At 33.1% G+C, this 24,546-nt stretch overlaps 1 protein-coding gene across 5 annotated transcripts in view; it reads left to right on the top strand.

The window, feature by feature from the left end:
• The window catches only part of ZNF638 (zinc finger protein 638), a 115,896-nt gene that overhangs the window by 87,956 nt on the left and 3,394 nt on the right, over positions 1-24,546 (top strand). For 3 of the 5 annotated variants that reach the window (XM_033124411.1, XM_033124415.1, XM_033124414.1), the window contains exons 12-25: positions 63-134; positions 940-1,026; positions 1,293-1,361; positions 1,958-1,998; positions 3,354-3,485; positions 5,340-5,468; positions 6,729-6,770; positions 7,240-7,374; positions 9,036-9,161; positions 13,581-13,618; positions 17,791-18,997; positions 19,599-19,664; positions 21,022-21,976; positions 22,758-22,877. In XM_033124411.1, coding sequence (XP_032980302.1) covers positions 63-134; positions 940-1,026; positions 1,293-1,361; positions 1,958-1,998; positions 3,354-3,485; positions 5,340-5,468; positions 6,729-6,770; positions 7,240-7,374; positions 9,036-9,161; positions 13,581-13,618; positions 17,791-18,997; positions 19,599-19,664; positions 21,022-21,976; positions 22,758-22,877 — 3,219 coding nt within the window. The remainder of the gene's footprint in view (positions 1-62; positions 135-939; positions 1,027-1,292; positions 1,362-1,957; positions 1,999-3,353; positions 3,486-5,339; positions 5,469-6,728; positions 6,771-7,239; positions 7,375-9,035; positions 9,162-13,580; positions 13,619-17,790; positions 18,998-19,598; positions 19,665-21,021; positions 21,977-22,757; positions 22,878-24,546) is intronic. The other 2 variants (XM_033124412.1, XM_033124413.1) reach the window with 2 other exon arrangements.

The raw sequence follows: 24,546 nt of genomic DNA, 5'->3' as shown, positions 1-24,546 counted from the left end.
TCTTTGGGGATTGTTGATACTAGTTAAATAAACCTATTTTGACTACAGCTTTTGTGATTTAGGGAAATCAACAGGTTCTGTAAAATCTGTGGTAACAGTAGCTGCTAAAGGTAATAAAGCTTCAATCAAAACAGGTAAGATTGTTGGGAAGGGGAGATTTTATTAAGTATATTCTTAATTCTGCCTTAAAGAATATATCAAAAACAAGTTTTAAATTTATATAATTTGTAGCATCTAATAGTATCTTGAATTTATAGTAGCTACTACTTTGATACTAAAATCTGAAACATACAGGACTTTTAATTTTTGATACTTTGGGCTTCGACAGTATCTACCTTTGTAGATACATTTTTGTGTTGGAATTATTTTTGACAGCTACATAATCACAGGCTGCTCTGCCACTTTCCTCCTACAAATTATGTAATCTTGTTTCCTCATTTTTTTAGAGTTGTCACTTCATAATACCTTCCCCAGCTTGTATAATTCTTCTGATGTTTGTTATTGTTAAAAGATTTGTTTCTTTCCATATTAGAAGAATGTATTTCCTATATAACGAAATGGAACACTATTTTAAGTGAATGTAACATGCTGACACCAACATGATCTATTTACTATTACTACTTTTCCAGTAGACTAATACAATTGTACAGAACCTTTGTAGACATTATCAAATGTTTTTGTGTGTATGTGATTATAAGGTGCTTCTGTCACGCGTGAGTGAAACCTGTGGCTCATTAATGGCCATCAACAAAATTCGTATCTCAGTTTAGATTTACTTTTAATTTTATTGTTAAACAGAAATTGAAAATAAATGGAAATATTCACAAAGAACTGCTTTTATAATAAAGTTGAGCTGCTTATTAACTAATATGTTAGTATGAAACATACTAAATGACTGAACAGATCCTTAGAATAATGGTTCAGTTTTACTTTCAACAGCAAAATCTAGTGGAAAGGAGTCTCGAGATGTCAGAAAGGCTGGCCTTGTCAAAAACAAAGACACCAGTAAACCTGCGACTGTACCAGGTAAGCTTGAAATGCTGTCGTCCAATGCTTGCTTTTCTTTAGATCCTCTTACTATACATTTAAGGGATATTTTGAAATTGCTTAAAAGATCTTCAAAGGGATTGTTTTGTTTTTCAGAGAAACTTGTGTTAGCTTTGACTTAAATCGGGTCAGCCTAAGGAGACTTGAAGTGACAGGATAAACTAGCTAAAGTTCCTGTTTAGATTAATTAGTTTAATTATATTAGTGTGTTTTTCTAGACTATTAAAGCAGACTGTTTTATGCAGAAAACTCGGAAATAAAGACCAGTGTGGAAGTCAAAGCCATTGAAAATAGTGTTGAAGAAACTGTTTCAGGTAGGCCAACAGAAGTTTTATTTTCTCTTATGTTTAGAAATAGAAAGTTAAATTTTTAAGAAAATAAAGTAATTTTATGTGTCATGTACGTGTGTGTATATATATATGTACATACCCTGTTTCCCCGAAATTAAGACCTAGCCGGACAATCAGCTCTCATGCGTCTTTTGGAGCAAAGATTAATACAAGACCTGGTCTTATTTTACTATAATATAAGACCGGGTCTTATATAGTATAATATAAGACCATGTCTTGTATTATTAGCTTTTGCTCCAAAAGACACATGAGAGCTGATTGTCGGGCTAGGTCTTATTTTTGGGGAAATTGGGTATGTATATTTATATTTAAAAATTTTAATACCAGGGTCATATCTCAGTGGTTATGATTAATATATTGACCATATCACTTAATTTTGTTCTCAGAAGGAATACAATTAAATGCATTATTTAAAAGCCATTGTTACTTCTGTAGCTATTTTCTATTTAAATTCTTTACTCTTTTTCTCAGTTGTATGCATTTTCATTTACTATTTAATACATTGTGGGATCTTGATAAATACATGTGCATGAATTCTTATTTTTTTTGTGTGTCTTAAGAAGCTGCTTTGGTGGCCACAGAAAGTGAAACAATGAACAAGGTCAGTTTTTATATATTACGTTATTTTTTTAAAGCTTAGATATCTCTCTCTCTCTCTCTCTCTCTCTCTCTCTCTCTCTCTCTCTATATATATATATATATATATATATATATATATATATATATATATATTTTTTTTTTTTTTTAACTATAAATCCATGTAAAAAATGTACAGGATTTGGCATGGTGAAATATCCTGGTTATTTGTGACTTTTAAAGTATGGTTTGAGTTCAAAAACCTTGAGCTGCAGAATAAGTCACAAAAGTTTAGAAACCAGGATATCAATTTGTACATGGTTTTGAGGACTACTTTTCACTGAGAGCAAAGTGAGCCCAGAATGGGTGTTTGAGTACACAGCAGGTTGTCAAATTAGTGCCAGTGGGATTTTGTGAAATCTTTTCTTCCTAGAGGCAAATGGGAGATTTGTTGATATTTAGAATACCAGTTGTTCTTTGTGTTTTTTAGAGGATAAGTGGGGTTTGCATTTTTATTGGGAGGGCATAAAGGCTACTGTTTTCCTGTGGGTATATCTGTCGTTATGAGTGTATAAAAATTTCATTGATTTAGATTCTACTGGTTAAGAGATTGAGATCATTCAGGTGCTAAGCATAAGTTTACTTTTGACTGGTAGATCCATTTTCCAAGTAGTAAATAAGGATGTCTTCCTATTTTGTTTTAGGAAGTATATTTTAAAGCATTAATACAGTATTTTAGATTTGCTAAAAGCACTTAAGAAGGAACCATTTATGAACATAATCAACATGCTAGTTAAAATTCTCAACTGGTTTATGAAAATTATTACTTCCCACCTATTTTTCAAAGGAAAAATCACAACTTGCTAAATTTATTATTGTATACCTTTGGGGATTTCCCCAACATCCACTAAAGGAAAAATTGGCATTGATGAAAGAGTCATCTTGAAGAATAAAATAGATCTGAGAAAAGTATTTACTCTGTAGTGGGAATTGAGTTATGGGGTAAGGATGCTAAAAGACTAGGTAAGCTTATTTATATTGCCTGAAAATGATTGTTTTTATGAAAAGAAGAAGTTGTAATCAGAGACAGGCAGACTTGTGTTTTTAAACTGTGTTTTTCAACAGTGGTTGAAAAAGGAAATGAAAGACCTTTACTAGATGACAAGTGGTATGACTGGACTCATTCTCTGTACTTGAAGAGAGGAGATGCGCATTTTGTTTTTAAGTTGAGGCTCAGAGGTCTGGCCTTCCAAATTGATCAGATTTAGTAGTAGTAAATGCAATTTAAATACTAACATAATATGATCTACAGAGTAAGCTTAAGTAAATACAAAAGCAGTTAAAGAAATTTTAATGTAAATTCTTAAATTTGTTTTGAAGGAAACAGAGGAAATGTGTGTGGTACTTATTTCTAATTTGCCGAATAAAGGATATTCTATAGAAGAAATTTACAATCTAGCAAAACCATTTGGTGATATAAAGGCTATTTTGATTTTATCATCTCATAAAAAGGTAAGAATTGATAATAGCTCTTCTCTGCAAGCACATTTCGAAAAACATTAAGTTCACAAAAAACAAAGAGTTTAAAAGCAGCACCTCAAAATAATTAAGTGTTTTAAGCTAAGGAATTTTTAAACTATTAAATAGATATCCCTGATTGTATATTATTCTAATCATAGTTTTAAGTTTTAATGATGGAGAGGAATGGCTTACTAATATGTCAAAGTTTTGCTCAAAATTTTGGTTCAATAGAAAATGTTTTCATCTTTAATATGTTAATACAGAATTTTTTAAATGACTTACAGAATTTTGCAGAGCACTTTTTTGCTAGTATTTCTGCTGTTTTATTAATGATACTCAAATGGAAAGTGACCATTTTTAGACTCAAACCAATGATGTTATCTTTGAATAACCTAGGTTTATTTGTATGTTTTAAGTATTATATGGTGTGTATTGCTTTTGTAATTTTAAAGCAAAACAAAATGTACTGTTAATAATGAACTAATTGTGGAAGGTATTTTATAGAAGGTGAGATATCAGGAAAGTTTAAATAGTGGAAACAATACCATTAGAGTGGTGGAAAGTTGTGTTACAGTAGAAAATAATTGGTGATCACTAGAGATCTTTGAGAGCAGAGTAGGATATACGAGTATTTTTTATGGTAATTGGAGCAAGTGTGCTTAAGAAAACAGTAGGAGAGGAGAGTTAGTATAAGTGAGTTTATATGCAGTTTCACAGTACGTGTGTTAAAAGTAGATTATTTGAATGTTGCATAACTCTGTAAATATGCTAAAAACCATTGAATTGTATACTTAAACAGGTAAACCTCATGATATGTGAATTATATTTCAGTAAAGCTGTTAAAAGCAGATTATTTGCTATGTTTTAGAGACAGGAAAAAGGAATGCATTTTTTATTACAACAATTTTTTTATGTGACAATATAATAAACAAAAAATTCTGGAACTCTCAGAACAAGTAATTCAAATTCATACTTCACATCATATGTCAAAGTATATGTATAATTATAGACATTAAATATAAAATCCAAATAGAGAAAATCTAGATTATTATTGGCCCTGTTTTGATTAATTGAATAGAATTACTAACTATTTGGAGATTTATCCTAGATATTTGGAGAAGTATTAGATTCAATTATATAAACATTTTAAATATTTGTAAAATTAACATGAAAGCAAAATAGAAATGAATTTAAAATATCTGTAAAATGGGGAAACATTCATATACATATTATGCTGTAAAATATGTAAAAGTTCAGTAAATAAATTGGCAAATGACATAAAGACAATTCATTTTTAAACAGAGTTACAACTATAAACAAATATATTGGAGATTTCCACCTCATTAACTATCAAACCCTTTGCTTACCTAGGCATGAAAATTAAAATAAAAATGGGTGGAACTACCACTTTTACACCTATGAAAACAGCAAAATTAAAAATCACTTGACAATCATTACACATTTCTTTGGTTCTTTCATTTCTCATATTTCTCATATTTTATTGATCATTAAATTTATCTACATAACATTTTCATGAAGTGCTGCATGCTAGACACTGCTCTACTCGTAGGTACTAAGGATACAGTGATGAATAAGATTTTCCTTAATGTCATTTACTCCTGTTTTTCTCTTTAGTGTTGCCGTATGAGTTCAGTCATTTATTGTTTTTTGCTTATGGTTGTAATATTCTGAAATTTGGCCTCATCTTTCTGAGGAATACATTTTTTATCTTAGAAATATTTACTGAGTTATTCAATTAATTTGACTCCTAAATATTAAATCTTTTCAAGAAAAAGTAACTTAAATAAGACTTTTATTTTCTCATTCTTGTATTTGTTTTAAAAGGCAATTATAGAAATAAATAGGAAATCTGCAGATTCTATGATAAAATTTTATACCTGCTTTCCAATATCAGTGGATGGAAATCAACTCTCAATAAATATGGCTCCAGAAAGCATGAATGTAAAAGACGAGGTAAATAATAGACTTACCATCATTTTTATTAAAAATTTTTATCAGATTTATTGTAGTCTGTTATGTTTTCTAGTTTTCTTCTTTGGTTCACATGTTTTCTCTCAGACAGTGAAAAAGCTTCTTTCCATCTCTATGCTGTCTTGTCCCACTGTTTGAGAATTACTTCTATACTGAGGGAGTCTTGTCCCTTATACATTCGGTTGGAGAAAACGTTAAAAACTTTATAGATACTGTCTGTACTGTCTACTCTTATCTCTGCCATTATCTGTCATACAAACTAGAATCATAGAGGTTATCTTTATTTTTTTCTTATTTCTTACAAAGAGTTCATCCCTGGGTCTTGCCTCTTTTAAATCCTAAATATTTCTGGAGTTTGTTCCCTGTTCATGCCATCCACCATTGCTTCACCTTATAAAACCTCCCACTAAAGAGGTTCTTTGTATCTTCTACCTTTAGTTTTGTCTCCCTCAGAAACTTTCTCCACAAAGTCATGAGGCTGACATAAAATTCAAATCTAGTCAAATTCAACTGATTTAGGAACTCGTCATTGTTTCTGTGTAGGCTCCAATCAATTGCTAAGAGGCATGAAGCAGAGATGTTAGAATCTCTAGAGCAAGGTAGAAATAGATGTCATTTGAAAATGCCTTCCACTGAGAACCACTTTAATGTGATGTAATTGCTGGAATGTTTTTATACATGTCGGTGGTATTATAGAGAAAAATTAATTTCACCATAGTCTCGTAAGATCCAGTTCCTTTCCTACACATGTGAGCCTTCCATTAGCCAGCTGTGACATCCTTGTCGCATGCCACTCTTGGCCTCTTTATAATTCAACAGCACCAAATTGCTGTACACTTAATACCCTGTGCTGTTTTTCACTAGTCTACATCTCTGTTCTTCCTCAACTTTGCTTCTTTAACGTTTTGTTTTATAATTTGAATTCTCTTATTGTCTGCTAAATTAAATCTCTTATTCGTTGTATGTGGATTTGAGTGTCCTCCCTTAAATGGTACCACCTTATTAATCTTTAATGTACTACGTGGAGTAGGATAAATTAAGGTGTATGGGTAGCGTGGGCCTTGTATAACTTGTTTAGGAAGAGCGAAAGCTTTTGGAAGGAACAGAACTTTTGCTGATTATTTTATGAAATAGTGCTTAACGTTTATTCATGTAAGTTATTTTATTATAAATCTTGACTAATTAAATATTTGAATTAGGAAGAGCTTACACCTTCAACCTTGATCTATTTTGCTTTCCTAGGAAGCTATGTTTACAACTTTGATTAAAGAAAATGACCCAGAGGTGAGTTTTGCATTAACTGCTTTTGTACACTTGTTTAATTGATGGAAACATTAGTTGGTTTGTTCACCTGTTAGAGATTTTAAAATATTGAGGTGATGGAGATTTCAGATGAGTCTTCTCTTGGTAAAATAAGAAATAAAGGATTATGGTAGTCTCTGTTGTGAATGAAATATTTTCCAGATAGTAGAGCCATGTTAAGTGGCCAAATAGTCAATACCTGTCTGAGGATGTCTTGGGTAAATACTATGTTGATAGAAGTAAGATTATACCTCCTCTTTCAGTGTATCAATTCACTGATTACTCAGATCTAAAACTAAGATTTCACTATCTTCACCCATATGGTCATGTTTTTAGTCTTGAGAGAGGACATCACTTGACCTCTGAAAAATTAAATTACTGTTACCTGTTTTACAGTTTTATATACTTCAGCTATATTTTTCTTTTTCTATGCTGTCTCTTTAAAATACAGGCAAATACAGATAAAATTTACAATCAATTTGTACATCTTGATAACTTACCAGAAGATGGGCTTCAGTATGTACTTTGTGTCGGACTTCAGTTTGGAAAAGTGGATCACCATGTATTCATGAGTAATAAAAAGAAGGTAACAAGGTCCCTTCTATTTTAGCTGTATATTTTGTAGAGACTGTAAAACATCCCTATATTCATATGGTCTGCATCTTTTCATTCAGCTTCTGAAGTGAAGCACCTGTGAACGTTATTCAACCTCTTAGTAGAATTATGATGACCAGCATATTTTTCTCCTGGGCTGTGACAAGAAGAAAGAAATGATTGCTCTCTCTCCTCAGAACTTGTAGTTTTAAGGGGAAATAAAACTTGCACAAGGGAGAAAAGTAGTATAGTGCAAAGAGCATTGTCTCAGGGGGAAATTTAGACTTGAGTTAATCTAGCCTTAGCTACCTTTGTATTAGGTTGGTGCAAAAGTAACCGCGGTTTAACAGGTTAAAGCAATTGCAAAACCTGCAATTACTTTTGCACCAACCTAATACAATACCTTGGCTAAGTTACTTTACACTTTTAGTTCTTATTTGTAAAATGAAAGAATATTACCAGGTATTTTCTAAAGTCCCTTCCAGCCATAAAACACAGAGTTAGGTCTCTGTTTAATTATATGGAGAGTATAAAATGACATTCCTTCTATGCTTTGGCTTCTTTCCTTAAAAGAAATCGTTAACTTCTTTATATTTGCTATGCCCTCTGTGTTTAATATTTAATTCAGATACATTCAGATTAAAGTAGATTTTGATCAACCTTATATTCCCTAGAAAGGTAGGATTTCATATGAAAGTTTGCTGTATTTGCTTCATAGAAAGTACTTGGTTGACCAATAACTATTTATTAATTTCTTTGACATGCTTCTGACTGATCCATAGAGCATGTTTGGTACTTGAAAAAATGATGTAAGATGGGAGGGAGATGACAGATAGCATAAGAAATTCTGAGCCTTTACTTTAGACATCTTTAATTCTCTTATTTTAAAAAATATGTACCATCCTTTTCAATTTTGTATTGACTTTGCAACATTTTCAAAGATGTTTTCTCTTGTATACTTTGAACTAAGGATTAACCTTACCTTTGTAATCAAATATTTGAAACTGGAAAAAAATATATTCATACTTTAAAATATTAAAAAGAAAGTTTTTTGTTATGGTAAAGTATAACAATTTACCATTTAACTATGTTTAAGTGTCCGGTGCATTAATAAATGTATTCACATTGTTGTGTAGTCATCACCACTATCCATCTTCAGAACTTTTTTCATTTCCCAAACTGGAACTCTCTATCCATCAAACAATAATTTCTCATTCCCCCTCTTCCTAGCCCTGGGCAACCACCATTCTATTTTCTGTCTCTATGAATTTGACTACTATAGGTATCTTATATAAGTAGAATCATACAGCATTTGTCCTTTTGTGACCGGTTGTTTCACTTAGCATAATATCTTCCAGAATGTGTTGTAGCACATATCAGAATTTTCTTCCTTTTTAAGGCTGATTAATACTCCATTATATGTATGTACCACATTTTGTTTACTCATTTGTTAATGGACACTTGGGTTGCTATCTCCTTTTGTCTCTTATGAATAATGCTGGTATGAACATGGGTGTACAAATATCTGTTCGGGTCCCTGCTTTCAGTCCTTTTGGGTATGTACCAAAAAGTGGAATTGCTGGATCATATGGTAATTCTACTTTGAATTTCTTTAGGAACTATTCATACTTAAACTGTTTTATCTTCTCCAAGGCAATTCTTCAGTTAGATAGTCCTGAATCTGCTCGATCAATGTACAACTTTCTGAAACAAAATCCACAGAACATAGGTGATCATGTATTGACCTGCACATTATCTCCAAAGGTGGACGTATCAGAGGTAAGATTTCTTTGTATTGACTTGTGCTTTTAGAAAAATGAAAGTGTGAAGGTCATTCTCCCAAAGCTAGAAGATGTCTTATGAAGGGAATTTCAAGAATTATTCTTGGCAGTAATCAAACTGGTTTTGAGTTTAGGTATTATTTCATTTAAAAAATTATTTTTAAAGCACTACAATTTTTATGTTTTATAGAGCAGTACAAATTTGAGAATAAATTGAGGTAATTTTGAAAAATGTGGCATAAATCTTATTTTGGACGTAAGCGTATAGTGATTCCATAGATGTAACTAGATGTAACATGATTGTCTCTAGAATGCAGAGGCTATTATGAGTCCATTTTGGCTACATCCTAGAAAGAAGTTTGTTTATTCTTTTATTTGTTTAAATAAATTTTTTATAAACTCTCTTCTTGTATAAGAAATAAGCTTTTATAGGTTCTTGGCTTACACAGTAATAATACATGTATGAAAACTATGAATACTCCACCTTTGCAAGAATAAAATTCAAACTCATGTTTTCTCTAATAGTTTCTTTGTATCTCAATAATAGCGGGTAGTCAATAATAGAACTTACATTTGGTGTCTGCATGTTTTTTGTTTGTTTATCTGCCAAAATCTTGTGCTAGGTCAAAAAAAGGAAAACCCCACCGTTAAAACCAAATGAAATAGAGTGCCTATAAGTAAATGCATCATGATAGGTACTGATATTAGCACAAATTCAGGGAGTTGTCTAACCTGATAATTTCAGAAAAATAATTTTAAACTTTTTTGCCTTTTTCCTTCACAGAACATTATATTTTTAAACATTGTGTTTTTGATATTTTCAAGTTATCACCTGTTTGTCTAAGTTCAGAATTATAGTAAACACTGACTGTAGAGAAATTTTTCTTCTGGAAATAGGGTCCGAAACTTTTATACTTAAAGAAAATAAAACAAATGAAAATTACATGAAACCTCTACCTGAATTTTTTTTTTTTAGATTTTTTTGAGGGTGGTGGGGGAACAGTGTGTTTTTCCAGGGACCATCAGCTCTAAGTCAAGTCGTTTTCCTTCAGTCTAGTCGTGGAGGGCGCAGCTCAGCTCCAAGTCCAGTTGCTGTTTTCAATTTTAGTTGCAGGGTGTGCCCAGCATCCCATGCGGGAATTGAACCGTCAACCCTGTTGTTCAGAGCTCGCACTGTAATCACTGAGTCATTCAGCTGCCCTAGAATTTTTTTTTTTTTAAGAGTCTGTTAAGAATTGTTTTATTAATACATACACACAAACTGTAAAGCACTAAGAAACTTAAACATCTCAGTCGTAACAAACAGGTGGCAATTCAACATCCAGAGTTGACAGAATGCTTGAGGGAGATAGAATTTTTATAAGTTTATTTCAGCCAAAACTGATGACAGGAAGTAAGATAAGACCTCAGATACTCCAACCTCTACCTGAATTGATACTTTTACTTTCCAAGCCCTTACCCAGAACCTTATTTTTACAACTTATTAAATTGGAAATTCCATTTAACTTATTGTGAAAGTATTAGCTACACCACTGATAAGCCGGCCTCATGATCATGAGCATATCACATAGTGTATATTATATCCATTCAATAAATGGATAGTAGAGGCAGGTAGACTAATTTCAAGGTATTGTAATGGTCTGTGTGAGAGTGAAAGTCTAAGTTAAGAAATAGACTATGAAACTGAAATGAATCTTGCTCCCAGAGTTTTTAAATAATAGTTTTTAATTTACCGTGTTTATAATCAGTTACACAACATCCTTATGTTACCCTCTCTTCAATCACCTCTTCCCATTTTTGTTACCTATAAGTTACTTTTACATGTAGTTTGTTTCAAGCTTTAGTTCTGTAATTATAGTTGCCCTGCATATGAAGCATGAAGCCATAATTCTAAGTACTAAAAACCAATGCTTACATTTTTGACATCTTGATTATGAAGATATTTACTGCAGAATTAAGTAATACTGGGAGTGGGTCTATAAAGAAGGAAATATGTGTCTGTAACTTGGACACTTAGGTGTGACTTTGTTATATTCCCAATCATTTCTCAAAATGATGCTATGTTTTTATTTTCTTTAGTATTTAGCTTATGGCTTTTCTATACAGTTAAGAAATTGTTTTTTGTCATTATGAGGAATAAAAACTGTCTTCATGTTATTCAGGTCATATAACTTAATCAGTATTTGTTAAATAGACTTTACCTCTCTTCTAAGAGCTATTTTTCTGACTTCCTGTTCTATGGTGATGGCCATTTGCTTTGTAAAACAACCATGCGTCTTGGATTTTGTTGCTCTTCTGAGTTATTTTCGTTATTTCTTGGATTCTGTATCTCCCACTCTCTTGGATTACTTTTCTGTTTGCTAGAATATCTTTTCAAATACTTTTCCCCAGAAAGTATGTATGGGCCGTTAACTTTCAAATATGAATCCCTGCATATTTGAAAATGACTATTTTGCCTTCACATATTTCATTAATAGTTTTTCTAGGTGGAGAATTCTTTGCTCAGATTGTTTTTCCTAACGTGTATTGTTGAGAAGACTGATTCCAATCATACCTTTATGTATTCTATTTTTTCTTCTGTGAAAGTGTCATTAAACAAATATTTATCTAATCCCTTTTCTGTGCCAGCCCTGTTTTAGACATTGGAATACATTGATGAACTGAGGAGTTGATGTCCCAGTTCTCAAAGAGTTTATTATATTTTAGTGGAAGAGGTGGACTATAAGTAGATAAGATATACCGTGTTTCCCCGAAAATAAGACCTGGCCGGACCATCAGCTCTAATGCATCTTTTGAAGCCAAAATTAATATTACGCATTAGAGCTGATGGTACACCCAGGTCTTATTTTCGGGAAAACATGGTAGGTTTATATATATATAATGTCGGGTGGTAAAAAGTACTATGAGGTGCTGTAGAAACAAATCAAGATAAAAGGATAGAGAGTAATGAATGGGGGCTATGTATTTTAGAATGGTCAGGAATAGCCCCCCTGAGAGTTATTTGAGAGATGTGAAGGAAGGAAGAGAGCAAGCTCTATGAATATTATCAAGGAGAAGAGGTTTTTAGAAGAGCTAAGGCCTTAAGGACACATTTGGTGATTCAAGAATATCCAAGGAGAATCAGTATGGCTAGTGTAGTGAGTGAGTTTATCTTGGTTTGGAACTTATTCCTATATCCTGCTTAGAGCACTTTATGAAGGAATTTATAAAATCTAAAGGTTAGTGTGTTCCTGCACCTGAAGCAAGTTTTCGTCTTACTATTTCTTTGATTATTTCTTCTCTTCAATTTTAGTATTCTGTCTTTCTGGAAATAACACCTGTACTGATTTTGTGTACTGATTCTTTTTCTCCAGAAAAATTCTTCAGAGCTCTTCAATTTTCTGCAATACCGTCAGCCAATTTTGTATGCTTGGTCTCTCGTGCATTTGTTTTTCTCTTGTATTTGTTTATAAATAAAGAAACAAGTTAATAAAGGTATCTGGTATAGATTTCCTCTACTATCATATAGGTCTTCTTTTTCCTCTAACAGCTTCTCCCATGAATGGGGAGATTGCTTAGAAACACTGTGGATGGTGCTTATCAACTACCATCTTTAGTTGGAGTTATAGATTATTACAATGTAGACTGGATACCCCACCAGAACGACCCAGTAAAGAAAGTCTCTACTCTGGGACTCCAATACCCTCACCAGGAATCCTCTCTTTGCACATTATTCAATTTCTTTAAAGTACAATTCTCAGTTTTTAACTTGACAAAATCTAGAGAAAGATGATTCCCAACTGAGTGCACGTGATTGCCACGGAAAAAGCCTTCAGCTAGTACGTATAAGCTCTAAAGGGCATATATTTTTGCTGTTTTGTTCACTGATGTGTCCAAAGTGCATGGACTAGTGTTTGGTAAAGAGACACTGAATTTTAATTCTACTTCCATTTGGGGGCCTATGACATTACTTTCTTACTGGTTCAGACATACATTTAAAAGGATTATTGTTAAATTTCACCCAGCACTTATAGGTGTTTTGAGTAGAAAGCCTTTTAAGATAACTGGTTTCCCTTATAAATAGAAGTATTTTTAATTAATAACTGCACAATGAATACATTGATATTTCAGGTTGTTTTTATTCTTAGCAAAAGGTGGTATTTCCAGGTTTTCAAAGTTCAAAATTTGTTTCTTATTTATATCAACTGAAAGGAACCTAATTACTGTGTGTCAGTTATTCTACATAACTTAACTAATGAGAGAAATTTCTAGAACCTAATAGTTATGTGGACACTGATAACTAACTTTTAATATATTTTTTAGGTGTAGTTTTGTTTTTTAGCTTAGATTTTTAAGAACTAGAATTCGTTGCATTGATGGGTTAAATATTTAAAATCCAATAGAATAGCTTCTAATACAGTGTGGAATTACATTACAGGCTCAATCTGTTGAAGACCAAGAACTAGAAAAAGAAAGGTATGTTGCTTTAAGTTTGCTAACATTTTCTTATGGTATTTAATTAATTACTGAATTTTATTTCTGTATTTTATAGTAATTGTTCACATATAACAAAAAATTCGTATTTTACGTGTTTCATTTTGTACATACATATACGAGTATATGAATGTTGTGGTTTTCTCTTTGGTTTTGTTTGACCAAGGGTTTTGGGGTTTTTTTGTTTTATTTTTTGGGTGTTTTTGTTGCTGTTTGTTTGTTTTTGTCTTGTGTATTTACTGGTTTCTTTATAGAAAAATTATAAACAGTTTGAATTAAATATATAATTAGGACTTCTTTATGAAATGTTTTGCTAAGATTCTTGAACAACTTGACTCTGATCAGTATTATATTCTTGCTAGATTTTTTTATTCCAATTTAATATTTTTGCATAATCTTTTAAAATTTCATTGACTTAAAACCAAAAAGGATAATATTCATCATATACTTTGATACTTTTCAAAAACAACTGGGATGGTGGAAGGGATATTTGTAAAATAAAGAAATATGTATGCTGCTTTATATTTTCATAGAATAAATGCTTGTTCTCCATAGTCTACACAAACTCGTGATTCACAGTTTTGTTTTGAGCACATATGGTGCACCCTCTTCGTAGTCACTTTCTCATCCTGATGAATGCCATCTTATCACCACCTCTGCCCCACCAATTAGTAACCTTCCTTTTACTCTTGTTTATTGGAATTTACTGATTAAGACTTCTTTCCCCTCCTTTATACACTAAGTAATTTACCCTTATTTGTTAGAATTCATGTAGTAAGAACTTTTAAGTTTGAAAGAGCAGTTTGAAGGTGTTTAAATACGGAGAGTTTAATTATTTTATTTGATGCAATGTCTAATTTTAATATGCCTGAAAAACAGGATGTCTTATGGATTTTTTTCTCTGTAATTATTATAAAATGAGACTTTTGAATGATAAAGATGGTTATGAGTATATTCAAATACGTTGGTAACTTTAGGTTTGCATTGAATTGTACATCATCATACCAATTATATTCACATGCGTAAGAAGTAATACTACAACAGTGTTTAATATAAAAGCCCAGAAAGGGCTAAATAAGTAATAATGCCACATGTAGTAGTATATAGGTAAGCCTACAGTTTGGCCACAGTAACTCTGGCTGGTAAGTAAGTAGGCTCTTTGATAAATCCATTTTATGTCTTTCATTTGACAAAGTTTTTTTCAGGTCTATAAGAATAGGTATTATCTGTGTTTTGATCATTATTTCCCTCTCATTGTTTCGACTTACCTTTTAAAAATCAAAAGTATTTCGTAATGAATTTAGAGATAGTTGTCTAACCTTAAAAAATTGATTTTAAAAATTCTAGCATTAATAACTTAAATTCCCGTTTTACAGTCATTTTTTTTCTAACTTACGACATTAGGGAAACAGATGGGGGTGTAACCCGAATACTTCACATTTTTTTTATTCGAGTAAAATGATCCTGAGAAAATACTGGTGCTTTTTTTTTTTAAGCACTTGTAGGTGCTAATTTGTAATGTATACTATCCTTTTGTTTATAATTAAAGTATTTAAGTATATTTCCTGTTTAAAGGAATAATACCTAATCTCACATGTATCTATTAATATTTTAATAATACTTTACATTTTGCCTCTTCTCATCCCCCCTTGTAAACATTATTTATCATGTGATTAAGGCTCTGAATAAGGATGCAAGATGAATTTTTCACCAATTCTTTAATAATGAGGGGAAGTATCCAGTGGCCCTTTGAAACAAATACTAGTCTTAAGGATTTTAAGTCTCAAGTTTCTCGGAATGTGTATGGTATAGTGTTGACATTTGTTCTCATGCCCAGCTTTTATTGTATGCCTTTCCCGAAGATTTTGAAACCCTGGTATGAAGGCGGGTTGGGGGTAGGACATAGGGTGGGAAATTGATACTTGTATCCTGAATGCCTTCCTGAAATCCTTCTTTGTGTCTTTTCCCAAAATATGATTGTGTTTTCCTTTGATCTTTTGAAAGGCTGGTTGTTTGATTCTAGTGTTAATAATTTCATTTATTTGACATTTCAAACTGACTTTCCAAACTAACTTGATGAACACTGAGACTTTTTCCCACATTAGCCAGAAAAATAGATCGTAATTTTTGGTAAATTCGATGAAGAAATTTACCAAATTTTAAAGGTAAATTTTAAAAGACCAACACACAAGAACAAATGCAGAATTAAGCCATTTTTCCAAGTAGGTGGGTGCTTTCTGTTTGAAATGTGGAAAGGCTGCATAGTGATTCATTTTGTATAAAAGATAATAGCTTTATTTAATGGACAAGCTTTAAATATGATAAAGGGCAAGGACTTGCTATATGTGAGAGCCAGGAATCAAACTCTCCATTGTTACTATTCTAGCCCAGTAGATTGGAGTTTTTGTACAGTATAGCCCTAATTTGTAAAGGCATTAGGGTTAATGTGCAGTTCAGTAATAAGCAGGAATTTTAATTTAATCTTCACTATTGGAGATGAGTCTTGTAATTTAAAAACAAAAGCTTACATTTCGATAAATAATATTTCCCTAACTGCTGTAACTTAATGTCACAACTTTTTCTCGTTTTTGTCATATTTGTGCTTGGCCACAAGTTTTATTTTGACTAGTCCTAAGAATTTGGAACACTTAAAATCAGCCTTTGGTATTTTTTAAATATAAGGGATGTATGTGAATTATTTCAAATAACCTTTAAACCCTTTCAGCATACAAAGGGTATCTTACACAAATGAATAGAATACATGTTGATTAAGGTCTGTGGTTACTGGCTGTTTAACTTAAATGAAAACCTCAAACTCTTTGCCTTTATAACTTTTCATCAAAAGGTGTTTTTCTGATCTCTTAGAAAAGTTTCCTTCTTTGGAAGTTTAAACTTAACCATCTTTAGGGAGAGAACTGGTTTATTATTGGCTCAAATTACTAGACCCTGATGTGGTAGCATTTTTTCCAAAGTAGGAGAAAAAAGTCAGTGCTCTTTACTATGAGGTATTGATATGGCATGATCACTTTCTGGTTTCTTCCTCCTACCTCCTGCTCCTGATGTCATTAAGTGAATGTGTATTTGTGGAACTTTGTGTTGATAGCATGTTGTACACTGTTTTCGGAAGCTTGAATTTTCCTTGTGACTCGTCAAGATTACGTCTGAATCTATGGAGCATTAATGTAATAGTTTATTTCTGTCTCAGTGAAAGTAGTTGAATTACAGAATCACAAACTTTTGCTTACTGTGGATTTGGGAAGACTACAATGAAATAAGATTGATTACACACATATACTTGCTATGTATTTTCTCCATTTCTTTTGAATAATTTTATTTACATTTTTAAAGTGTGTATTGGAGTTTTAAATTATTCTTGGTAACTGGAAGGATTGCTTTTAACATACTCCTTCTCATAATGTAGCCAAAGGCACATGTTTTATAATAAAAGTACATATTTATGAAGGTGATTCTATCAGTTTTACCTCTAACTGTAAATCTCCAACAGAGTATTTAAAATATACAGAGAAAGTTTTCTCTTAAATAGTACTAATAAATACAGTTCTTGGGAAATTAAAAACAAATCTGTCTCACATCAAAATAAAAAAGAAGTGACTTGGTTAAAAGTATGGCTTTTTCTCCCTACCAAATTCTATTTATGTTCCTGTTAGGAAAGGTTCACTTATAATATTCAGTGCATGGATCGTTAGTTTCATTATAGAACTATACACATTTTATTATTTCAGGTACCACTGTTGGAAAGATAGGACCTAATAATTTGAGATGTTTTCATTCAGCCTTTGGATATCAGATGCCAACTTGACAAAGAAAGAAAAAAAATGGTTATAACTTACATGAGTAAAAGGATCCTGTCAATGTTTATAATTTTGCCATTTCCTTTGAACTAGAAAGAAATCTTCAGTGCAATGGAGGATATCTCTAAAAATACTAAATTGTTTACATATTTACGTCAAAACATCTTAACCATTTTAATGCTGATTGACTGGATTTCCCAGTGCTTATTATTAAGGCATCAGGAAGTCTTAACAATTGGCATTAACAGGATTATTTATAATGGTTGAATTCTCATCATAGTTTGATTTTTGTTTGTGTTTTTGTTTGTGTTTTTTTGTTTGTTTGTTTTTAAATGCTTTTAGCCCTGACTTGAAAAACAACCAAGTTGATGAAAGTGAGGTGCAAACAGCAGCTGATAGTCCCTCTGTTAAACCTAGTGAGGTTGAAGAAGAAACTGTTCCCAACATTCAAATAGAAACTTCTGTACAACAGGAAGAGCCTTGTGAGGAAGAACCTGAAAAAACACCATGTAACTGTGACTTTGTTATTGAAACGTTGGAAGTTGAAACTCAAGGAGAGGAGGTCAAAGTGGAAATACCTTTTGTAGCATGCACTCCAACCAGTATTGAATTATTCACTGAAAATGTAGAGGAGTCTGTTTTAAATCAGCAGCTGTATACCAGTGACTTTGAGAAGGAAGAGGAAAAAGTGATTAATCCTAAAACAGAATTATCAACATCTGACAGTGCATTTATAGAAGAAAGGAACATCCAAGGAATTCTAGAAGACTCTCCATCTGAAGCAGAAGATTTATTTTCTGGGATTACACAGTCTATGATAGAAGCTGTAGCTGAAGTGGACAAATATGAAAGTATTTCAGAAATAGTACCATCTACTTCTGTTGTGGCCTTAGTACCAGGAATTTCCGCTGGGGATGAAAAGGCAGTGAGCAAAAAGGAAATTTTTGAAAAAAGTGATATGGGTGAAGAGAATGAATTTAATACTAAGGAAACCAAAATGGATCTGCAAATAGAAACAGAGAAGGCTGAAAAGACTGACGCTAGGATGGTTGCAGAGAAGTTGGAAAAGATTGTGGCATCAGTGAAAGAAAAGCCTGCAGAAAACACTGTGATCAAGGCATACCCAAAAAAAGGAGTAGGCCAGGCCAGTAATAATCCTGATGAAACTAATAAAACTAGTATGCTGGCTGCATCAAATGCACTCAGCAATAAATCAGGCATCAAGTCTTCTATGGTCTCTTCTCCAAAGGCAAAAACTACAGCTTCAAAATCTGAAAACCAGAAAAGTTTTCTAAAATCTGTACTCAGAGATCAAATAAATGCTGAAAAGAAACTTGCAGCCAAGGAATTGGGTCTGCTTAAACCTACAAGTGCCAGGTTGGCTGAAAGCAGCAGTAAATTCAAACCCACTCTGAGCGATATTACCAAAGTGGGCAGTGGAAAGATCTCAGCCCCGCAAGACAAGGATTCTAAACTGGAAATTACAAAACAATCTCAGGAAACAGAGGCTAGACCTTTCATCATGAAACGGGATGACAGCAACAATAAGGTGAGAAGGGTAGGAAGAATGGCTCCGTGTATTTTTGAAGTGATTAAGACTGCTGTTGTAGCTATGGAGTAAGAGATGTAATCTTGTTTTCTACTTCCATCTCCTCACTCCACTCCCAGGCTCCCAATTCCCTTTCCTAACGATTCCATTGATTTAAGCCAATAAGCGTTTAGAATATTGAGCTCACATCCATAATTATTAACAGGTTCGAAAAGCATTATTTGAATAAAATGTGGTCAGAAACATAACTTTGTGGTTTTAAAAAAAAGTCTGCAGTGAGTCTCCTGAGGTGATTTAGCACTCTACTTCTTAATGGGAAACTATTTTTCTCTTTTAAATTGAAGCTTCCATTATTAGCTTAGTGATTGTCCAACTTAGACATTGTTGGGAAAGGTCAGTAAAACTGAATTTAACTACAACTTACAGATTCTGCCTATACTGTTACATGACTGTTGACTTAGTTTGGTGTATCTATTAAATATTTGCATAACTGAATGTGTTAGAATAATGTTTGCTGTTTGAATTATCCTTTCTTAAAGAACATTAATAGCCTAGTTGTAAATTCTATTTTTCTGTGTTTTTTTCCCCCCTAATATTTCAGAATTTGGCTGGGCAAAACACTAAGAATCCTAAAGGCACTGCAGGTGGAGGTTCCAAATGTAAAGAGGTAAGAAACAGTTCACTAACACTAACCCTTCTGTTCCATCTCTCTATAGAAGCGTTCATCTTGCAGTGGCCTGTCTCTCCTATAATGAGTTTGATATAGAGCAAAGACCAGGAATGAGATGTTGGGTTTTTTTTGATGCTACCACTAGTCATTTTTGACTTTGAACTAGGTTAATTTGTGCAGGGCATAAAGTTACCCAGGGAAAGAAAGAGAATAGAGTAGGAAAATAGCTTTAATGTTATATTGATAAGAATAGGTTATAAACACAGAATAAAATCATATGTTACGTGAAAAGGAGACTGGCTGGGGTTTGACTGGAATCCTCCACATTTTGCGGCACTTCCAAACAGATGGGCATTTTGGCGTGGTTCAGTTTAACCCTGTGTGTATGGGCTCTAGTGTTTACTTTCCTGGTACTGAGTTTACTGCCAAACAAACCTCTTACATTTTATATTTGGTTGTTTGATAGTTTAGATTTCTACCGTTCATAGAATGTTTTTTCAGTCATTTTTCCCCCTGGGTAGGGGATGAATTTGGGCCTATTTTATTGGGGCAAAGGGAAATGTTAGTAGTTTAAGAAGCAAAAGTAAGCATATTGGCTTAATAAGTTGATAACACAATTGCTTACAGATTTCCCCACCCATAATTACTGTTCTAATATCATTGTTGTGTGTAGTAGTAATTGATTGTTGATAGCCTTCTTCATGTATAAGAAGCCTGCTGGGAATTAATTTTCTTTAGTATTGGTATCATTTTTCAAATTACAGATACTTTTTTTTTCCAAGTGCAGTAATATTTGGCATTAAGTCTTAGTAATTTTGTATATAACTTTATCAATATGTAAACTTTGTATCTTAGTGCAGCATATCTTAAAATATGCATTATACATAAATTGGTCAATGGAGCAGTCTAGGTAGCTATTTACTTTCTAGCTACATTCGAAGAGTTTTTATTAGTCATTAAGTCTTCTAGAACACTTTGTTAGATATTTAACATATGAAACAGTAAATTCTTTACGTTACATTGTTTGATAAATGCTTTAAATGTATTTTTGTGTATAATATTTCAAAATTCGTACATCATTTAGGAAATAATTGTAATCTTATTGAAATTAAGTAAAGGTGGAGTTAGATTGATATTACTAGGATTCTTACCTTTGGCATTGTTTACTTTGTGAATTACAGCTGATTCGTTTGTAGGGATTTTAAAAATAACTAATATCAGCCTTTAGGAAACTTCTCTGCACTGAAATTGACAAATGATACTTCATGCATATATATTGGGACTATTTGGAACCCAACCATTTATCAGTAGTTCACAATTTTGTGATTTTTTTTTTTTTTAACCTTTCTAACAGGAACCATTATTTCCATTTAATTTGGATGAATTTGTTACTGTGGATGAGGTTATAGAAGAAGTGAATCCTTTGCAAGCCAAGCAGAATCCACTAAAGGGAAAAAGGAAAGAAGCTGTCAAAAATATCCCTCCCTCTGAACTTAACTTAAAAAAGAAGAAGGGGAAAACTTCTGCCCCTCATGTTGTTGAAGGAGAATTATCTTTTGTAACGTTGGATGAGATCGGGGAAGAGGAAGATGCAACTGCACATCTGGCACAAGCTCTAGTCACTGTGGATGAAGTAATTGATGAAGAAGAAATAAATATGGAAGAAATGGTAAAAAATTCAAATTCACTTCTTACATTAGATGAGTTAATTGATCAAGATGATTGCATTACCCACAGTGAACCTAAAGACGTTACTGTACTGTCAGTGGCTGAAGAACAAGATCTTCTCAAACAAGAATGCTTAGTAACTGTGGATGAAATCGGAGAAGTAGAAGAGTTACCTTTAAATGAGTCTGCAGACATAAGTTTTGCCACTTTAAATACGAAAGGAAATGAAGGAAATACTGGAAGGGATTCCATTGGGTTCATTTCTTCTCAGATGCCTGAAGACCCTTCTGCTTTAGTTACTGTAGATGAAATACAGGACGACAGCAGTGAGCTGCACTTAGTGACTTTGGATGAAGTAACTGAAGAGGATGAAGATTCTCTGGCAGATTTCAACACCCTTAAAGAAGAGCTTAATTTTGTCACTGTTGATGAAGTTGGAGAGGAGGAAGATGGAGACAGTGATTTAAAAGTTGAGTTAGCACAGAGCAAAATTGACCACCCCACCGATAAAAGAGGTGATAGAAAAAAGAGGGCACTGGACACTAGGAAGACAAAACTTGAAGCCTTGTCCCAAGTGGGGCCAGTAAGTGAGAACATTATGGAAGAAGATCTGAAAACGATGATTGAAAGGCATTTCACAGGTACATATTTAGAAGTGGTAGTTTTCCTGTTTTATGAGGGTATTACGTTTAAATTTTTTAAAATGTACGTTACAGCATTACTAGTACTTTACTCTGTCTTGATTTAAGAAGGCAACAAATAATTATGGCCAGTGATATTTTCCAAAGAAATGTGTACAAGTTTCACAGATTTCTCTTAGTTACAGAGTAGACCTTGTCTCAAGTTACTATACCTCAAGAAAAGATGACCAAACCAGAAAGCAAACTAGAGTACCAGAATTAGAATTGGGATGAAAATGGTATATTTGTATTATTGGGAAAACCATCTTTTGTAGAATGATGTTTATACTACTTCCTAGTTTTTGCTTAGACTTTGGTTTTAGAAAAATTCATGAAGGTACCATTTCACTTTTAAGTAATATTTTGAGAGTATAGATTAATAGGGCAGCTCACTTTCAACATTTAAGGGAGATCAAAATAATTTCCAATGAGAAAATCTTGAAAGAGTTAACTAGAATAAAAAATACTAGGAAGGTCCCACAGGCTTGTGGAACAAAATAGAAAAATATGTATAGGTTCTTTGGGAAAAGCAGGTAGGAAGGTATAGTTTGGAACAAGATAAATGGGAAAATAAAAGAATATTTAGACTAATACTGAATGTTTTTTATTGAATTCTTGTATTTTATAATAGAAATATGTTTCTTTCCCAAATTTGAGTTTTATCTTGTTGGCGAAAAAGGTGTTAAAATTGTTGTTCAGAGCTAAAAGCAATTTAAGTATTGTTACTATAGCAATAAATTAGATGTTCTCTTTAAAGCTAAAACGCCAACCAAGAGAGTTAGAATTGGGAAAACGCCACCATTGGAAAAGGCTGTTGCAACAGAACCAATGCAAGATGAAGAGGCCTTGCAAATTAATAAAGGTAAAGCACAATTGATTGAAGGGGCAGGAAAGTAACACTAACACGGTAGGAGATGGTAAAGTTCCAAAGATCTGCCGTCTAAGAACAGTATAAACAGTGATATAGAGCAGGGAGGGCGGGGAGGCAGCCTTATAATGATTAGCTCTGGATAAAGACTTTTATCTTCGTAATTTAGAGAGGTAATAGAACATAATGGAATGGGATAATAGAATAATAGGTGATCCTATTAGAATGTGACAGATTTGTGGAAATGTTCCATGAAAGGTTATTCTGACCATGTAGCATCAAGTAGAAATCATTTATTATCTAGCTCTTACTTGTACACCAGATCCCTTGTTTTGTGGATGGTGCCAAGCATCCAGCCAATGAATTAAGATGTCTTAACAACATTAATAAAATTTATGTTGAAACAAATAGGGAACAGTGTGTAAGTGGGGGAGAGCACTCTAGTCACACAACCAATATTTGTAATTGTGTCCATTATATTCATAGCAAAATGCTAAACGGTAGAGAAAAAGTACACGGTTCCAGATTTCAAGTTTATTGATTCCAAGAGGTAAAGCAGAATATCAACTACCTGAATGACTTAAACAGCTCTGTAAGAGGATTCCGTACCATTCTCTTTGCAGCACCCTCTTGGCCCTCTTGCTTTTCTATCTTCTCTAAAGAAAAACTATCAGCTGTGATTCAGTCCCAGTTCATTGAACCTGATCTCATCTGGGCCCTCAGTGCTGCTCCACAGTCGATTACAGGCCTTCCTTTCCCATTTCCTAATCTGTTGTAATATAAGCCTTTCCCCCCTCTGCATCACCTAGCCCATCCTCACTGGATAACCTTGTTTTCATTTCTATTTACCAGAGCAAATAGACAGATCTCTCCTGTCTGCCAGCCTGTGTTTTACCTACAGTGGTTTCTCACAAATAAAATATTCCCAAGTCTTTCCCATTTAAAAAACCGTGCCCTTAGCCTTGGAATCCTTCTAGATCCCACCTTTTTTCTTTTCTTTTAGAGGAAAGCATTTAGAAAGAGCACCTATTTTTACTTCATCTACCATCAAACTGGATGTATTTTGTATTCTTTCTGAACCACCTTCCTGAAATTGATGTTGATGAAGAACCTCCATTGGGTTGTTGTCAGAGTTGATTTAAGTTGGGTTTTTTTTTTTTTTCTTATTTAGTCTTATTTGAGTTCTTTGCATGCTGATCATGCCCTCTTTCTTGAAGCTCTCTCCCGTGGCCAAGTGGATATTCTTCTGTCTTGTCCCTTCTCTATAACCTCTCCTGATAACCAAGCCATAGGTAATGGTTTAGTTGAAGAAAGAAGAATAGAGAAAGACGATTTATTTACTGCTTGTGTAACAATTTATTTCCATTAATTTAGAGACAATATGTTTGGCAATGTTTTCTAGCTTAAGAAAAAGTCATTTTTGGGGGCAGCCGGATGGCTCAGTTGGTTAGAGCGTGAGCTCTCAATAACAAGGTTGCCGGTTCAATTCCCGCATGGGATGGTGGGCTGCGCCCCCTGCAACTAAGATTGAAAACGGTGACTGCACTTGGAGCTGAGCTGTGCCCTCCACAACTAGATTGAAGGACTACTTGGAGCTGATGGGCCATGGAGAAACACACTGTTCCCCAATATTCCCCAATGAAAAAAATAAATAAAAGTTGAA

Source organism: Rhinolophus ferrumequinum, chromosome 13, assembly GCF_004115265.2.
Source record: "Rhinolophus ferrumequinum isolate MPI-CBG mRhiFer1 chromosome 13, mRhiFer1_v1.p, whole genome shotgun sequence".
NCBI classification, from domain to species: domain Eukaryota; kingdom Metazoa; phylum Chordata; class Mammalia; order Chiroptera; family Rhinolophidae; genus Rhinolophus; species Rhinolophus ferrumequinum.
This window is presented reverse-complemented; position numbering and strand designations above follow the sequence as displayed.